General features: G+C 39.9%; 2 protein-coding genes and 1 pseudogene across 3 annotated transcripts; 2 read left to right on the top strand and 1 right to left on the bottom strand.

The window, feature by feature from the left end:
• LOC148690656 (uncharacterized) overlaps positions 1–3,930 on the bottom strand; it is a 62,483-nt pseudogene extending 58,553 nt beyond the window's left edge.
• A 6,231-nt stretch (positions 3,931–10,161) lies between these two features.
• Positions 10,162–13,643, top strand: LOC137742231 (protein RMD5 homolog). Of its 2 annotated transcripts, none has more exons than XM_068482052.2 (2): positions 10,162–10,295; positions 11,935–13,643. In XM_068482052.2, exon 2 carries the CDS (start codon positions 11,949–11,951, stop codon positions 13,107–13,109), a length of 1,161 nt encoding a protein of 386 aa, XP_068338153.2. In that variant the 5' UTR covers positions 10,162–10,295; positions 11,935–11,948; the 3' UTR covers positions 13,110–13,643. The 2 variants fall into 2 exon arrangements, with proteins under 2 accessions (XP_068338153.2, XP_068338145.2); XM_068482044.2 differs by having other exon boundaries at positions 11,892–13,643.
• A 1,008-nt stretch (positions 13,644–14,651) lies between these two features.
• Positions 14,652–16,010, top strand: LOC148690655 (uncharacterized). Its single transcript, XM_088684977.1, has 2 exons — positions 14,652–15,058; positions 15,279–16,010. Exons 1-2 carry the CDS (start codon positions 14,789–14,791, stop codon positions 16,008–16,010), a joined length of 1,002 nt encoding a protein of 333 aa, XP_088541103.1. The 5' UTR covers positions 14,652–14,788.
• The last annotated feature ends 1,843 nt before the right edge of the window (positions 16,011–17,853 follow it).

Here is a 17,853-nt window from a genome sequence, read left to right as displayed (position 1 = left end):
TGCTTTCAAAAGCATTATGGCATGCTTCGTCCCATACGAAAAGAACATATTTCTTCATGAGGCGACTAAATGGTTGACAATGCCCTGTGAGGTTGGAGATGAAGCGTCTGATGAAGGCTAGCCATCCTTGTAGACTTTTCAGCTCGTCTAGGTTTCTTGGCTCGGGTATGCTTTGAATGGCCTTAATCTTTGATTGGTTCACTTCAATACCACAGTGCTTGATGATGAAGCCGAGGAATTTTCCAGAGGTGACGCCAAATGCACACTTTAACAGGTTCATCTTGAGGTTGTATTTTCGCAGCCTTTTGAACACTATTCGCAGATCCTTCAAATGATCTGATCTTTTCTTTGTCTTGACCACCACATAATCTACGTAACATTCTATGTTTTTGTGTAGCATGTCATTAAAGATTTTCTGCATTGCGCGTTGATATGTAGCTTCAGCGTTCTTAAGACCAAATGGCATCACCTTGTAGCAGTAGATACCTTTTGGAGTGCCAAAGGCTGTTAGTTCCTCGTCTTCGAGGGCCATGCGAATTTGATTGTACCTAGAAGAGCCATCCATGAATGACAATGCCTCATGGCCAGTGGTTGCGTCCATCATGATTTCAATGAGTAGCAAGGGGAAGTCGTCTTTTGGGCAAGCATCGTTGAGGTCCCGGAAGTCTACGCAAACATGTATTTGTCCTGATTTCTTAAGGGGACAATGACGATGTTGGAAATCTACTTAGGGTATTGCATTTCTCGAATAAAGCCTGCTTCGATTAACTTGTCGATCTCGACCTCGATTTGTGGGATGAGCTTAGATCGATAGCGTCTTTGAGTTTACTTTATTGGTCGCGTTCTAGGTTTGACTGCAAGATGATGAATAGTGATGATAGGGTCCAGGCCGAGCATTTCTTTGTAGGTCTAAGCAAAGACGTCTTTGTACTCTAATAGTAGCTGGTAATACTCATCTATCTCATTCATACTTAATAATGCACTTATGAAGATAAGTTTTGGTTTCTTGCTTGTGCCTAAGTTGAGTTCCTTGAGATCATCAACCATGGCTTGCCCCCTATCTTCGAGCTGTGGTGGTGCAGCAGTGACATCTTCCTCGGGAATTTCGTCTTCTTTGCCTTCTTGAATCGTGATATGGAAAACATCTTGGACCTCTTCTTCAGTGCTGCCCTCTCGAGCTTATTGGCATAAGGATTGTCCGGTGTGGATGATAGTACGCTTACTTACTTTCAATGGTCCATTTAAGTCAACATCTAAGATTGCTTGGCACTTCATCCTTGAAGGAATCAAACTTCGAACGTCGCCTTTTTCTGCTAACTCGTCGAGCTTTTCTTCCTTTAGTGTTGTCTTCCTCTTTCTAGAAGGCTTCTCATTATCTTCAAATTTTTCTGAAGCTGACCATCATGGAGGAGAGCTAGCTGTGTTGCTTTGTTTCTTAGGTTTTGACCACCTTTCGAAAACAGAGCTTTGGGATGTTGGTGCGTTAAGTCTCTTGAAGATGGAGGTTTGGTCTTGACCACCAATGTGATTAAGCACTGAAATTCTGGGTCTTGAACGGCTCATCCTATCGAAGACTGACGTCCGAGATGTGGGTTTGGGCCCTTCTTGGCCTTGTTTAATGCTCACGCTGACGTACTGAGAGCTAGTGTTTTTTGCTTTGTTTGAAATCATCACAGGTGCATTTGGTGTGAAGCCAAGTCCAGCTTTGTTGTTGTCAACTCCGTAACCATGCTCCTTCAACTTCTTTTGAGTCTTGGTGAAGTTACGTTCTTTGTCGTTGACGATGTTTGAAACCTTCTTTCCAGGATTAGAAAAGGAAGCGAAGTCATACCCAGTCTTCGACATGAGTTTGTAGGCGTTTGGGTCAAAACCTTCCTCGGTCCTCTTGGTTAGAAGAAAGCTTGATTCCACCCCCTTTGGTAGAGCTTTTATGAAGCCTTGTGGTAGTCTTGCAACCTTAGCACCGCCTAGCTGTGTCAGAGGAAAAACTACATTCGTCTTGAGCAACTTCATATTATCTTTGTGCCACTGTGTATCAGCTTTTCTTGCTCCAATTTCGAATAGAAATTGACCATTCTTTCTTCTTGACATCGGGATGTATCGGAATATGGGTGTGTTTGGTCCTTTTGAAGGCATTATACTCCCTTTGTTTGTTGCAGGTTTAGCAAGCTCGTCATCGTCTTTGCTTGAAGATGGCACGGCTTGCCCTTTTTGCTTTTTAGGCATGGTTTGTCACTCCTGCTTTTTAGGTTCTGCTTTGCCTGTGGATTTGATTTCTTCTGGAAGAGCTTCGGGCACCATGTCTTCATCCATGTAGAACTTGGCGTCTGCAAAGTGTGATTCGGCTTCGATGAATGGCTTGGTGTCGCCTTGGATCACCTTCACTCTTTCTCGGTAAAATTTTAAGCATTGGTGAAGGGTGGACGGTACTACCCCATTTGCGTGGATCCAAGGTCTTCCTAAGAGCAAGCTGTAGGAAGTTCTTGCATTAATCACGTGGAATATCGTGTTTGATTTGAGCTCACCAATGGTCATCTATACTCAAAACATTCTCATCGCCCTTTGTCCTCCTTGGTTAAAACCCTGGATCAGCAGACGGCTCAGGGATAGTTCATCCACCTTGATGCCGATCGTGGTCATTGTTGATTTTGGAATGATGTTTATGGCCGACCCACCATCCACAAGTATGCGGTTGACTTTGTGTTCCCTTACATACCCCGAGACGAAAAGATGACGGTTGTGAGGCTTTGATCCTAACAATAAGTCTTCGTCAGTGAAGTTAATTGCGTCATGGGCAACACAACATGTGGCACATTCATGTGGCTAAAGCTTCAAGTCTTTGTCGTTGCTTTCTTGCACTTCGTGGTCACCGGGACTTGCCAAGACTGTTGTTAGTGCTCTTCTCATCTTTTTTGGCAATTGTGGCACTTCCTCAATGCTAAAGTGTATTGGCAGACCTTCCTCGGGTGTGAATGTCTTTTCTACCTCAGTGGCGATAGCTTTGCCTTTTAAGGGCTCTTCTATTTCTACTTCAACCATGTGACAGGCGATGATAGTGCACTGTTGGAAAAAGTCCTTTGGGAAATACTCGTGCAAGGAAATGGGAATGCGTGGCTCTTGCTTCATAGGTTCCCCAGCATATGTTGTCTTATCAACTTTTATGTTTCTTTTAAGTTTCTCATTGTTGCAGCGGTGGTGATTTCCTCTTTGTTCTGCCTTTGGCTATATAACTCGTGGTTTTGGCTTCCTTATCTTTTTGTAGGTTACCAATGTCCATCCTTCTTCATCATCGGTATGTGCATCTTGGTCGCTTTCCCCCGGTGATGGTTGTGCAAGAGGTGTCGTGCAACTTGAGCATTCACGAGAATAGTCAGGTGTCGCTTGGAAAGGCATGGGATCGAACAATCCAAACGCAATTGTAGTGGTATACGTTGCAGCCGTGTCTTCAAGGTTGAGCTCAATTTGCCCTTGTTGTGCTAGCTTCATGATGAGTTCTTTAAGAATGAAGCACTTGCCAACAAAATGGCTCACAATACGATGGTACTTGCTGTACCTAGGATCGTTTATGCAATTTATCTCTTCAGGACGCTTGCATTCGGGTAGCTCGATCACCTTTTTTTCCAACAAGTCGTCTAACATTGCAGCCATGTCAGAGTCAGGAAAAGGGTACATTTTCTGTTCCAGCTCCCTCAAGGTGTTCTTGTATCTGTCTTGGGTGCAAGAAGGCTCACCTTTCTTTATCTCCTTCGTTTTCTTTTTGGAGAATATCTTGATGGGCACTGAGGATGTCTTGATGGGGGTAGTGTTGATGGTGAAAGCTTCCTTAGCGGGCTTCTTGCTAGTCTTGTCTACATTTGAGGCAAATACTTTATCCTTCTTGAAGTTAGTAATCGGCTCCTTCTTCTTGTGATTAGCGATACTCAGCTCCATGTCATGGGAACGAGTTGCCAGCTCCTCAAATGTTCTCGGTTTTATGCCTTGGAAGATGTAATGTAACCCCCAATGCATACCTTGAACGCACATCTCAATGGTGGAGGTTTCAGAAAGCAGATCTTTGCAATCCAGACTTAAAGAATGCCATCTATTGATGTACTTGACGACAAGTTCATCCTTCCACTATTTCGTATTGGTCAGCTCTAGCATGCTTACAGTGCGACGAGTGCTGTAAAAGCGGTTGAAGAATTCCCTTTCTAGCTGATCCCAACTGTTGATAGACTCGGGTTCGAGGTTGGTATACCAGTCAAAAGTGTTATTTTTCAGCGAACGCACGAACTGTTTGATGAGGTAGTCTCCCTCTGTCCCAGCATTGTTGCAAGTTTCAATGAAATGGGCGACATGTTGCTTTGGGTTGCCTTTTTCATCGAACTGCATGAATTTTGGGGGCTAATAACCCCTTGGCATCTTCAAAGCATCAATCTTCTTGGAGTAAGGTTTTAAGTACAGTACGGAATCATGTGAGTTTTCTTTGTATTGTGTCTTAATGGTGCTTGCGATCATCTCCTGTAGCTGCTGGACAGAGAGAGATCCCATGAACGTCGTTGCTTGGTCTAGCTTCAGCTTCTCTTCGACTTTCTCCGCTGGAGGCTCCTCTTTTTCGTCGACTTCTTTCTTTAATAGACCAACATTTAGGTCGACTTTCACGTCGAGCCGCATATCTAGTTGGTTGATAAATGCGGCGATCTGCAAGTCCTTCTCTTCCACAGTCCGTGTGAGCCTTGTGATTGCTTCATTCATCTGAGCTAGCTGCTTCTTGATTGAAGTTGCTCCAGTGGTCATGACTTGCATGTTTGTACTGTCACTCAAGTCAAGATCAGAGAGTAAGGACTCTGAGTATTTCCTCGAGCTCTCCCCTCTTGGCACCCTTAGCGAGGCTAGGGTGATCACAGGCTCGTGCCTCAGGTGCTCTTGTTCCTTTGAAAGAGTTAATGCAGGGGCGGAAGCCGCGGCAAAAAGAGCTCTTGCCTTACTTCGGGTTGTGATGCCTGAAATATCACCACTTGCGACAATGATGTTCTTGTTCTTCGCTTTGATTGCGGGAACAGCTTGATCCTTTCTTGATGCCATTTACGCTTTTTGATGATTTGAGGATAAAGATAAGAGGTAGAGATGTCCCACCCGGCATGCCAAATTTGTAAACACGAAAATTCCTGAAACAAGAACACGTGTACAAAATATATTTTATATTATTGATTTTGGGGTTACAATCTCCTTGTAATTTGATCCTCTGATTCTATCTTCGTAGGGTGTAGGTTTGTGGATGAGCTGTTAATCCAAATGGCCATTGGGGCTTGATCTAGGGATGACCATTTGATGAATGGATCTTCAAGGGCCGTTGGGCTTGATCTTAAAGAATGGGTGTATGGGTTTGTTGATTTTTGTTAATCCAAATGGTCGTTGGGGCTTGATCTTAGGATGAACATGTGATGAATGAACACTTTCTTCAAGGGTCGTCAGGGCTTGATTTCAAAGGTTGGGGAAGTTTCTTCAAGGGTCATCGGGGCTTGATCTTGAAAGAGGATTTGACAAAGAACGAAGAGGGTTTTACTGATCCTTCGGGATTTGCTTTAGAGCTTTAGAGTTTCAAAGCTTCAAGGTTTTGGTGTGATGTAAATTCCTCCTTTTTCTCTTAATGGAGAAGCCTATTTATATGCTTTGAGAGTGAATCACAACAATCCATTTTTTTGGTGAAGTGAGTGGATGTTGTAGGTGAAATAAATGGAGTTGGTAGGTGAAATAAGTGTGTGATGTAGGTGAAATGAGTGTGTGACGTTGGTGAAGTAAGTGGAAGTTGTAGGTGAAATGAGTGTGTGATGTAGGTGAAATGAATAAAGGTTATAGTTTTAATACATTGGTCAACATTTATTTCACTGAAATTTCAATGTCTACAAGGTTATGGTTACATCCCTAGACCTACACTGCTCACTTATCCCTTCATTGGAAGCTTCGGGAGAAAGAAGTGGAATGCATGTTCGATGATCATGAAGGTCATCCAATGTTTCTTCTTGACAAGACTCTAACAAAGGCCCTGAAGACTCAGATATTGTTGGCTCAAACCTAGAGCTAGAGCTAGGGGAGCCCTCATCGCTAGGACCTCCAGGCTCTGACATCTACAACAAACAGAAACAAACTCCATCACTATGTGAAGGATCGAAACCTAAAAGGTTACTAGAGCATGAGGAAAGCACAACCAATAAAACATGTTCTTAGCCAAAATGCATAGAAACTCAAAAATTCAACAAGAATGAAAGCATTTAATCTAATTAAGAAGACAACCAACCTAAAGATAGTGTGAAGCATTGTCGAAATCCCTCTCAACTAGAGAGCACTCTATCTTAAAAAAAATCACCACAAAAAAATCTCTCTCAACTAGAGAGCACTCTTTCTTATATAGTCCAACATGGGCAAAGAAATTCAAACTCAACCCATAAGAAAGCCCCACATGTCAAGCCTTGAGACTTCCACACAAGCTAGGAAAATTCAAAATAAAAGAAATAATTAAAAAAAAACCAAAAATTAATTAATCAATTACTTATTATTTAATTAATCATTAATTGTTAATTACTAATTAATTAATTATTAGTCAACTAAGTAATTGATTAATAATCATTAATTAATTTCACACATAGAATGCAACTACAACATGTAAAAGCTTCAAATACTCTTGATTAAGTTAGTGTATAGCAAAAATCAATTTATGATGTCCAACAAAAGCTTCAACACATAAGATGCAACCACGTGTAAAAGCTTCAGACACTCTTGATCAAGATAGTGTGAAGCAAAATCAATTTGCGGTGCCCAACGATTAGCTTCAACTATTCAAGCTATGTGCCTAACCTTCACCTACAAGCTTCAACAAAAATATTTCACCTACAAAGCTTCACCTGCAAAGCTTTAACCTAAAAGTTTCACTTACAAGCTTAAACCTAAAAGTTTCACCTACAAAACTTCAACCTAAAGACTTCACCCACAAAGTTTCAATCTAAAGGCTTCACCCACAAAGCTTCACCTATAAAGCTTTAATAAAAAAAAAAAACTTCAACACTAAAACATGTAAAAGCTTCACACACTCTTGATCAAGATAGTGTGAAACAAAATCAATTTATGATGTCCTAGAAATAGCTTCAACTATTCAAGCTATGTGCCCAAACAAAAAACCTACAACCAAAATTTACAATCAATATACCTTCACCCATTAAACCACAACCATAAATTTTCAACTACTAAATTATTCTTCAGACACAAATTTTAGCCACAAAATTCAGAAAATTCACAAGGCCCAAAAAACTTTTCAATCTGTCCTTTTCTTCTCCATTCAACAAACAAACATAAAACATAAACCTCTTTCACATAGTAAATTCACATGGTCCCTATTTCATATACAATTCAGGTATATTATAAACAAAAGAACAATTAAACAATTAAACAATCAAATTCCAAGTATTTTGACGCCCAAATAAAAGGAGGAGTGTTGGACCTCTGAAGCACAATTAAACAATTTGTCTATTTCTAATCCATTCAACAACCAGAAAGTTTCCCCGCTGTTTTTGCAGCTTCAGACTTCACCCACCTTCAAATCTCCTCGGGAAGACCTTCACCTCACCTTCACCGACTGCAATTGTACAGCCCCAAAGCCAAAAACAAAATTATCATTACCCAGCCACCCACATTTTCTTCCTCGATCTCACCTCAATCTCTCAAACGCGGGATCTTCTTCCCCGACCCACCCTCAACCTATCAGACTTAGGGATCACCACCGTCATGGCTAGCTAAAATGAGGACGACTTTCTGCAGCAACCACTCCTCATTCGAACCTCAACACCACCTCCAAATTGGCAGCGGGTGACAGTTTGAGTTTGTCCCCAGCAGCATTCTCTCTCTCGGTAGTCTCTGCGGCTTGAGGCTGCAGCGGCTGCAACAACAAGGGTTTTAAACGAAGGAGGGGCAAGAGAATGAAGGCACGAGAAGCTGTGACCACCGCGAGCTCAGCCCTTACGAACTTAGGATCTCCACTCCAAATCCCACCTGAGGGTCTGTGTGAACAATGACTTGGAAAACACAAATTCTAGGTACCTTGAACTGAACAGGACGGCCTGGTTACGATATGTGGAATCAAAAGGGTAGGGGACAGTGTGTTTAGAAGGGACGGCCTTGAGCTTGTTTTCTAGAAAGGATAGGGAAGGATGGAGGGTTAGGGTTTTAAACAAAGGCTAGGCCTCAAGCCGATTTCAAACAAAGACTGGGCTACTCTTCCCTAGGCCTCAACATCTAGGCTGACAACCCACGACAAAAAAATAAATATAAAAAAAATAAGGAGCCCAATTAAGAGGGGCATTTGACCAAAGGAAATGAGGGACACTTACAACCCGTTGGATCTCTCTTTCTTGGGCTTCACATTTATCATATATATATATATATATATGCGCGCGATCGCGCGCGCGCGCGTGCTTGTGTGTGTGTATAAGGAAACGGGAAAAAATTTTTGAAGCCTTTCCTTTCTCAATGACCAAGGAACTTTAGAGGCGCCTCTTACGGCAACATTCCTCGTTTAGAGATTTAGGAGACTCCTTTTATAAGCTACTACACTTCGGTACTCAAAAGTTTTATGATTACACAGTGACTTAGATTTTTTTTAAGTCCCCAATCGAGAAGTTTTCCTCACTCAAGAACTTAGGGGAGCACTATTTGCACTATACTTGAGCAATCCCGAAACTACCAAGCACTGGTCAATTTCATACATTCAAGGACCCACTGAGAGGTTCATGCTGAGGCACCCATGCCGAAGCGCCAAGAGTTTCCCTCTAATCAGGTGGCCAATTACAGCACAACACATGTTACCGTCAGAATAAAACTCATAGAGTTCCACATCGACCGTGGACGAAAGCTAGAGACTATCCTCAACTATAAAAGAAGACCATCTTCTTACAATTAATTTCTAATGTCATTATTGTACTTAAACTAATCATTAGAACTCACTACTGATGGTCATGCTTGAACCTATGTATTGTGTAAACCTTTCACTATTAATGAGAACTCCTCGACTCCATGGACGTAGTCAAACTTAGGGTGAACAACGTACATCTTGTGTTTGCTTCCCTATCTCTATCTCTTTACATATTATACTCACTAAGTGACTAGAGCAACCAAGTGATGGTCACAAATTTGATACTTTACGTTGTTCCAAAGTCTCACTGATTTTGTGCATCAATAATATTTATAAGTTCATTGAATTCAATGGCTAAGATCTAATATGATCAAATATAACAGTAAAAAAAAAAAAAGATCTAACGATCCAAATTTAAATCTCATTGCTAAAGTAATTAATAAAAATTATTTCATGTATTTCATATTCTTTCATAGTGTTCCACGAGTTTCATAGCATCGGTTTAGTGAGTTTTTAATATTTATCGGAATCTAAATATTTTGAAGTTAAAATGCAATAAAATTAAATTATGACAGTCTACATAATTTCTTTTTTTTTAAAGTTACTTTAAGAAAAAAAATTATCATAAATTTATTTTTTAATAATATTGAGCTAAAAATTTAACTTAGAAGAGTTGGAGATGGTCTTAATAGTTTGTCTACTTTCTCATACATAAAAATCAGGTGTGAAATTAGATTAATACCTTGTCGAAATGGCTTCGCGTGCAACTCTCAATCGTTAGTTTTACCTCCAGCCTCCTTTGGCTGACAACTCTTTCTCTCTCTAATAAAATAATCACCAAAAATTCTAACCCCTGGTTGCAGGTGCTAAATTAGATTAAAAAATTGGAATTAATATTCATTTCTGAGACTTTTTTAAATTGAAATTGGAACAATGTGTTTCTAATGCGATCTAGCAAAAAAGCTTACCTAAATAAAGGGTGCAAATTGGAATGGCTTTTCGATTGTCAAAGTAAATTTTTTGAATACAAACCCGAAATCCCGAATTTAAATATTTTCTAAAAACTTAAGAATGAAAATTAAAAGAATTTTGAATAATTTTGAATTTTTTACTCCAAACTAATTTTGAGAGTATCGAACTTATTCTCACAAAAATTCAGATCATTTTGATTTTTTATAATTATTTACTCAAATTATTCATTTTATAATCAACTTTTATAAACTAGAGTTTTCGTACCGTTTTACCCTTTATAATCCTTGTTCTTACAAAATCGACCCCTAACAATTTTAACTGACAAAACCTAAACCACACAAATTCTCCATCTCTGTCGCTCATCTGCAACTCTCTTTCGCCCTCTTTCCGGCTGACGTCCCGAAGCCCTTCGCCACTCTTCCAACTTCGTGTTCATCTCGCGGTACTCTCTCTCTCTCTCTCTCTCTCTCTCTCTCTCTCTCTCGTACACACACGAGGCACAGAACTATGAAATTTCAATTGGGCAAAGTTGAAAAAGATGAAAGATTTAATGTAATACCATATGTGATTGTTCACTGGAGCTTTGGTTTGCGTTGATCAATTTAATTTATATGCATCGCTTGAAAACCTCAAACAAAAAGAATAACAGATTACTTGATTTCTCAAATAAAAAGGAATTAAAAAAAAGCTTCATCCTTGTATTCGAATTCTCTATACAGCACTGTTGGTGTTCAATTCTCGTAATTTATACCTAGTATTATGTCAATTACCCTAAAAAAATTGACCCAACATGTCAAGTTTAGATAGTTTTTATATGTCAAGGCTTTTCCCTTGTCATTCCATGTTGCTGATTTCGGATGTGGGTTAGGGTAGTTGTCTAGGACAGTGCCCGGTCCATTGCACCCGAGTTCGAATCTCTCTCCGTGTAGATTAGGGTAGTTTAAAGTATCGCGGCATAAAAAATAAAAGTCATAATAAAAATGGTTGACCCTTGAACTGGTTTGGAATCTAGGGCCTTCGGTTTTTCACCCTTTTGATGCTCTCCCATTTTTACCCTGCCAACATGAAAGGTGATTAGTGTAGGGAATTCTCTCTCTCATTATTTTTTTGGCACAACTCTTATGGTTCTTTCAATTTTTGTACACATATCCAAATGTTTGCATGTTAAGGTGGCTGTGTGTTTTTTGGGCAATAGACAATTGTGGAAAAAAGTTGGAAATACACTATCAAGCTTTGTTTGTTCTAGTTTGTAAGATGACTTATGTCATAGCCTCTGCGGCGTGCGTCCACTGCCTAACTAGCTCTGAACTGATATACAAACCCCGTTGGGAGGGAAAAAAACATAGCATGACTTTGAGCCACATATAAAACATCTGATATTCAAAACATATGAGAAATTCAATTTCCAGTATCATTTCAATGAGTCAAGAGACCCTTCTACCTTTGATAAATTTGTTACACCTGAGTGGCTGTGTTTTCTGAAGCTTTTTCTTATAAGAATTTTTCGGTTGCTTTATTAATATGACCACAGCCTTTGTACTTCCATATCATTCTTTTTAAATTAGAAAAAACACCACGACAACTATATTTTTTATTTTTGTTATAAGAAAAACGCTTGAAGAGCTCAATTGGAGAAAGAACGACAAACTCTCTTCTATTCGTTTGTCATGTTCCAATTGATTCTTAGTAGTGAAATTCCTTTGGTGTTACGAAGTAAGTTGATTTTTTCTATAAAGTATTGAGTTTGAACTGTTTTTTCCTAAAGTGTGTTGTTATCAAGGGCTTAAATGTGAAAAGCCCTATCTTTTTTTTGGGTATTTCTCTATTCATGCCAAGAAACTATTTCATGCGAAGCATAAAGTTAAACTAACCTTGTTTCTGTTGTTTGTTAATGTTTTTGTATTGGAACATATTTGGCAGTTTCCAATTGATCCTTTGATCTTCTCGTGTGCATTTTCATCAGTTACAGTTGTATGCTATGCTATAATATTTTAAGCTTATTAGAGTTCTTTCCACTCTTTTTTTTTTTTTTTGGTAGATCCTTTCGTCTTTGTTTCTCATCACAAGCTATAATTATACAGTTGTATAATTAAAAATGGAGCTGACCACTATTAAAGATGGATTTGATCATGTGACAAAGAAACAAAAGCTGTCAAGCTCTAAAGCTCAAGAAGTGTTCGATCTGATCAACAAAGAAATGAAGCAGACGTTACAAAAGCTACAATCATCTAATGGTTGTGAATCTCAGGTTGATTGTAAGTCTTCTCTTGCTGAACTTAAAGTCAAGTTAAAAGATATAGCTCCACTCAGTCAGTTGGAAAGCATGCAGAAGGAACTGAACCTAGCACTTAGCAAGTATCCAAAGATTCTGGAGAAATCCTTCATTCCTGATATATCCAAGGCTTATAGAAACATTGACTTTGATACCCACACAATTAATGAGATTATTGGCAGCCATTTCTATCGGCAGGGCCTATTCGAAGTTGGTGACTGTTTTATAAGTGAGACTGAGGAATCAGAATCTGTGGTTGCTATGAAATCTCAGTTTCAGGAATTGTTTCGGATAGTTGAGGCAATGAAACATCGGAATCTAGAGCCAGCACTGAACTGGGTCGTGATTAACTCTGATAAACTAAAACCAAATGGTTCAAACATATTACTGAAACTTCACAGTTTGCAATTTGTCGAAATAGTGCAAAAGGGAAACAGAGACAGAGCTCTCCAGTATTCAAAAACTTGTCTTGCTCCTTTTGCTTCCAACTATATGGCTGAAATACAAAGGCTCATGGGGAGTCTTCTGTGGACTGGAAGACTTGAGTACTCCCCATACTCTCACTTATTATCACCAGCCATTTGGGACAAAGTTACCGGGGAGCTAACCAGGCAGTTCTGCAATATTCTGGGCCAGTCTTACAAGAGCCCATTGAGTGTGACCATGGCTGCAGGGATTCAGGGCTTGCCACCTCTTCTCAAGTTTATGAATGTAATGGCAGGAAAAAGGCAGGAATGGCAGTCTATGAAGCAGTTACCTGTGCCAGTGGAGTTAAACCATGAGTTTCAATTCCATTCTATTTTTGTGTGTCCTGTGTCGAAGGAACAGTCGACTGAAGAAAATCCGCCTATGTTGATGTCATGTGGACATGTGCTCTGCAAGCAGTCTATTACGAAGATGTCAAAGAACGGGACAAAAGCTTTCAAGTGTCCATACTGTCCTTCCGATGTTGATTCAGCACAGTGCAGGCCACTAATTTTCTGATGTATCTGCAAAAGGAACTAGTTGCAACTGTGTTTCTGCCACACTGGGTCAAGCTTGTAGAAACTAGTCATGCTGTGTCGTGTATGTAGGATGTGTGGTTGTCGTGTCAAAAGCCGGTTTGTTTGGTGTGTTGAAGCATTGTTTGTAAATAGATATTCTTTTTACTGTCTGGCGGTTAAATCAATCCACTTCTCCTGGGATTAATTTGAATGCATCATCATCAGGATCCCCAACACGAGGACATGCTGGCTCATTCTCATGAGTAAGTTCTAATTTTCCTTTTCGGTCATGTAAAGTGTAATTGGCTCCTCAATTCATGGATCTCAAATTCAGGCCGATACTATAAAACTGCGTCGTTTGGGGCAGTGTAGAGTCTATTGCATCTAAACTGACCCAAATGGCCTGCCGGCCTTTAGAAGAATGAGGAGCCTCGTCAATAATTTCTCACTTTTCTCTTATCTGCATCTTTTTTACCAACACATAATAGACTGTAAATTTGTACTTTTAGTAATTTAATCAAGTCAGTTTTCTCAATTTCTTGTCTTAGCAAACAAATTTTAGATAGATCTTTGGATTCTTATATTGTTTGTTGTTCAGGATAGCTAGTGAGTGGCACTTTTCCCTTCTTTCCTCGTTGCCTCCTTGATTTAAGAACGAAAATGATTTCCCCACCCCTATTAATTTCCGTTCTTTGATTCTCCTTTACTTCATTCAATCTGATGGTCATAAAATAGGGAAGGGTGTGTGAGGAGAGAAAATGGGACGTGAAAATCATTTCCCATTAAGAAAAGTCTCGATAACCTTGGATTTTCAACTCTTACAAGGGTTCTTCGAACATATGCCGCTCGAAACTCCAGTTCAAAGTCGAAACCGGATTAAGCAATCACTCACCACCACCACTGAACACGCTCTCACACGCACGCACACATGTAATCATGTCATGGTCGTAACATATTTATGCAGAGGTATAGTCTTAAGTCTTAGAGCATGTCCAGCCCGTGTCAAATGGACCGGCACTAAGTGAATCAGCTTCAGCCCGCAAAACAGGCTGGCACCCAGCCTGTGACAGGCAGGAGCCCAACCCAAAATGGACAGACCCAGAGGCCGGTCCATTTCATTGGCGCGTGCACAACACGCTCTCCATCCCGCGAGTAGCCGACAGCAATTGCAGGCGGTGGGGCCCGCGTGCAGGGCAAGTGGGTTCGACCGGGTGAGGGCTACGTGGCCCTCCTCAGAGCCGTTGGATTTCCAACGGCTAGTTTTTGTAGACCGTTGGATTTCCAACGGTAAAAAAAAATTAAATTTCACTTTTAAATTGGACCGTCCGATCACAGATCAACAGTCCACGTATTTTTCACCAAAAATTAAAAAAAAAAAAAGAAAAAGAAAAGGCCCAACGGTCAGAAATTTGACCGTTGGCCACGTGGCAACCTGTTGGCTGTTGGATTTGATTATTTTTCAAATCCAACGGTCCAGATTAATTACAACATTAAAATTTATTAAAAATTAATTAAAAATTGTCAAAAATTTTTTAAAAAATACAGAAAAATTTTAAAAAATTAATTTTTTTTTTCTATAAATACCTAACCCTCATCTTCCACCTTACACCACATTTCAATATTTTCTACACTTTCTACACTTTCTACATTTGAATATTTTGTACACTTTGAGAGAAAAAAATGACTTCGTGGAAGCTCAGTGAAGATGTTACGTTGTGTGAATGTTGGGTTCGCACTACTCATGACCCGATTACGGGTAATGAGATGGATAAGCGAGAAATGTGGAGTAAAATTACGAAATCGTTTTGCGATGTACATGGAAAAGATGCCAGATCTAGTCAAGGTCTTCAAGGTCGTTGGAAAAAACTCAACGCATCCTTTACTTGTTGGAAAAACGCCCTCTCTCATGCTTCTGGTAATCTGCGTAGTGGGACAAGTTTAGCGGATGAGGTAACAATATTTTTATTTATTTATATGCATTCCACCCACATCAATATTTTAATTTATTTAATTTCTTATGTAATTTTATGTAATATGCATTCCACGCCCATCAATATTTTATGTAATTTCTTATGTAATTTATATGCATTCCACGTCCATCAATATTTTAATTTATTTATTTGTGTTACACCCGTATTTTTTAATACTATCTTATCCCACATTTTTATAGACACTACAAGCACAAGCATTCTACAATGAAAAGAACCATAACAAATCATTCAACAAATGGGAATGTTGGCAAATTGTCAAAGATTGCCCTAGATACAAAATTGTGGCAACCGGTCCAGAAGTTGTCATGCACGGTATGGGTCTACACAGTTCGCCAGAAGCAGACACAGCCGAACAAGAAGCCAACACATTTGAAGACACGGAAGGGACGCCTGAACAAGTGCCAGAGACCCAACCGACTCGTCAGTCCCTCAGGCCTCAAGGTAAAAAGGCATCAAAGAAAAAAGGTAGTTCTTCCAAAAATGACTACACTAAATATATGGAGGAACTTACTCGTCAAGGTGAACTGAACATGGCATGGGAAAAGGCTAGAGATGAGGAAAAAGCTACTGCTATGGCAGCAATTATTGCAGCTACTGAGGCTCGTGATGCGGCGGCTGAGAGACAAAGAGAAATAGTTAATCGAGAGAACGAGATGATTAGAGAAGCACTTCATCGAGAGAATGAGATGCTTAGAGAAGAAAGGATGGCTCAAACAGATCGTGACACTATGAACAAGTCTCTAGTAGGACTGTCTCCGAATTCAAAATATTTTTGGACATCAGAAAAAAAAGATGTCGTGCGAAGGAGGCGTGCAAGAGATGCCGAAACAAGTCAAGGGGGTTCCAGCTACAGAAATCCTAGCAACCAAGATCCTAGCACCACATATCCAAACTCCACAGACTTTGTATAATTTCGCATTTATTTGTACTACTTTATTTAATTTCTTATGTAATTTCTTATTTACTTTTAGAACTTTATTTAATTTCTTATGTAATTTCTTATTTACTTTTTGTACTTTATTTAATTTCTTATGTAATTTCTTATTTACTTTTAGAACTTTATTTAATTTCTTATGTAATTTTTGTACTTTATTTAAATATTTGAATAAGATTACATAAACTCACCAAATAAACATTTAAAAAAAAAACACCAAATAAAATTACATAACCTCACCATTTAAACTTAAAAAAAAAAAAAACAAACACACTAAATAAGATTACTTAAAAAACAATACACTTTATTCTTCAACCACAAGCCTTATTTTAATTATCTTCGCATTCGTGCAATCTCCACTGATGGTCAATCAAGTCATTCTGGCGGGCTATGTGCCAGTATGGCTCTTGCAATGAAGTGTATCGTTGAACGATCAATTCATTATAACGTCCATCCCGTTCCAACGGCTCGTGTTGCACGGGATCTTCGGTCCGGTCATGAGCATAGTAGATTTATGTTCTTGAGTTGTTCATCGGATCCGGCTCGTATTCATCGACGACATCATAATCGTACTCGTCTTCAACAATCATGTTGTGGAGAATAATACACATCATCATGATGGTTCGAAGAGCCTCGACATCAAACATTCTAGCTGCAGCCCTGACAATGGCCCAACGAGCTTGCAGGATACCAAAACAACGCTCGACATCCTTCCTACACCCTTCTTGACACTTTGCGAAGTGTTTCTCTTTTTCACTCTGCGGGTGTGGCACTGTTTTGACAAATGTTGACCACCTTGGATAAATACCATCTGCAAGGTAGTATGGTCCCTCGTATTTATTACCATTAACCCAATATGTGCATCTCGGCCCATTTCCTTGTAGCAGTTCATCAAACACTGGAGATTGGGCAAGGACATTTAGGTCATTCTGAGCTCCTGGAACACCAAAAAAAGCATGCCAAATCCATGTATCAAAAGAAGCCACCGCTTCCAGAATGATGATTTTGGCTCCTTTTCTGTCGCCATAAGCTCCTTGCCATGCACTTGGACAGTTTTTCCATGTCCAGTGCATGCAGTCGATGCTTCCAATCATGCTAGGGAAGCCTCGCATCTCACCCTTCCTCAGAAGCCTTCGCAAGTCCCTTGTCGTGGGTTGCCGAAGGTACTCATTGGTGTAGAGGGCTTCAATTGCAGAGCAAAACCGCACCAGGGACTCCAGAACCGTTGTTTTTCCCATCCTTGCGATCTCATCCACTTGATCTGCAGATGCTCCATATGCAAGCATTCGCAAGGCAGCCGTAATTTTTTGCTCAGGAAGAAGACCTAGAACATGAAAAACATCCTCTTTTTGCACAAAATATTGATCATGGTTGCAAACATCACTCATGATTTTAGCGAACAAACTTCGTTGCATTCTATAACGACGTCTGAAAACATGATCAGGGAAAACGCTGTTGGGAATAAAATAATCTTCCAAGAGATCTTTACCTCGTCTTTCCCTTCTTCTATCGATGTTTGCCGCACGTCTGGGTTTGGCTATCTGACCCATAGCTTCCATGATACGGCGGGAATGTGAGGCCCTCCGCCTTCTATGGTGATCATCCTCATCCTCCTCCATTGTGAAGGCCTCATCTCCACCTCCACCTTGGTCAAGATTGACCAATTCTTCCTGTTGTGCCAACAACCTTTTCTGCTGCTCTTGCAACTGTTTATACGCTCTCCTTGAAGAAGACATTGTAAGAACTCAAGATTTGAAAACGATAAAGAAGAATTCTGAGCTAAAAAAAAGGATTGAGTTTAGTGTGAGGATGGATGTAGG

This window comes from Pyrus communis, chromosome 15 (assembly GCF_041283825.1).
Source record: "Pyrus communis isolate YQ-2024b chromosome 15, ASM4128382v1, whole genome shotgun sequence".
Taxonomy (NCBI): domain Eukaryota; kingdom Viridiplantae; phylum Streptophyta; class Magnoliopsida; order Rosales; family Rosaceae; genus Pyrus; species Pyrus communis.
This window is presented reverse-complemented; position numbering and strand designations above follow the sequence as displayed.

Bases quoted from the DNA above. Each gene is read 5' to 3' on its own strand.
- LOC137742231 (XM_068482052.2), top strand. From the start codon at position 11,949: ATGGAGCTGACCACTATTAAAGATGGATTTGATCATGTGACAAAGAAA.
- LOC148690655 (XM_088684977.1), top strand. From the start codon at position 14,789: ATGACTTCGTGGAAGCTCAGTGAAGATGTTACGTTGTGTGAATGTTGG. The intron at 15,059-15,278 runs GTAACAATATTT...ACATTTTTATAG, and splicing joins GGACAAGTTTAGCGGATGAG to ACACTACAAGCACAAGCATT.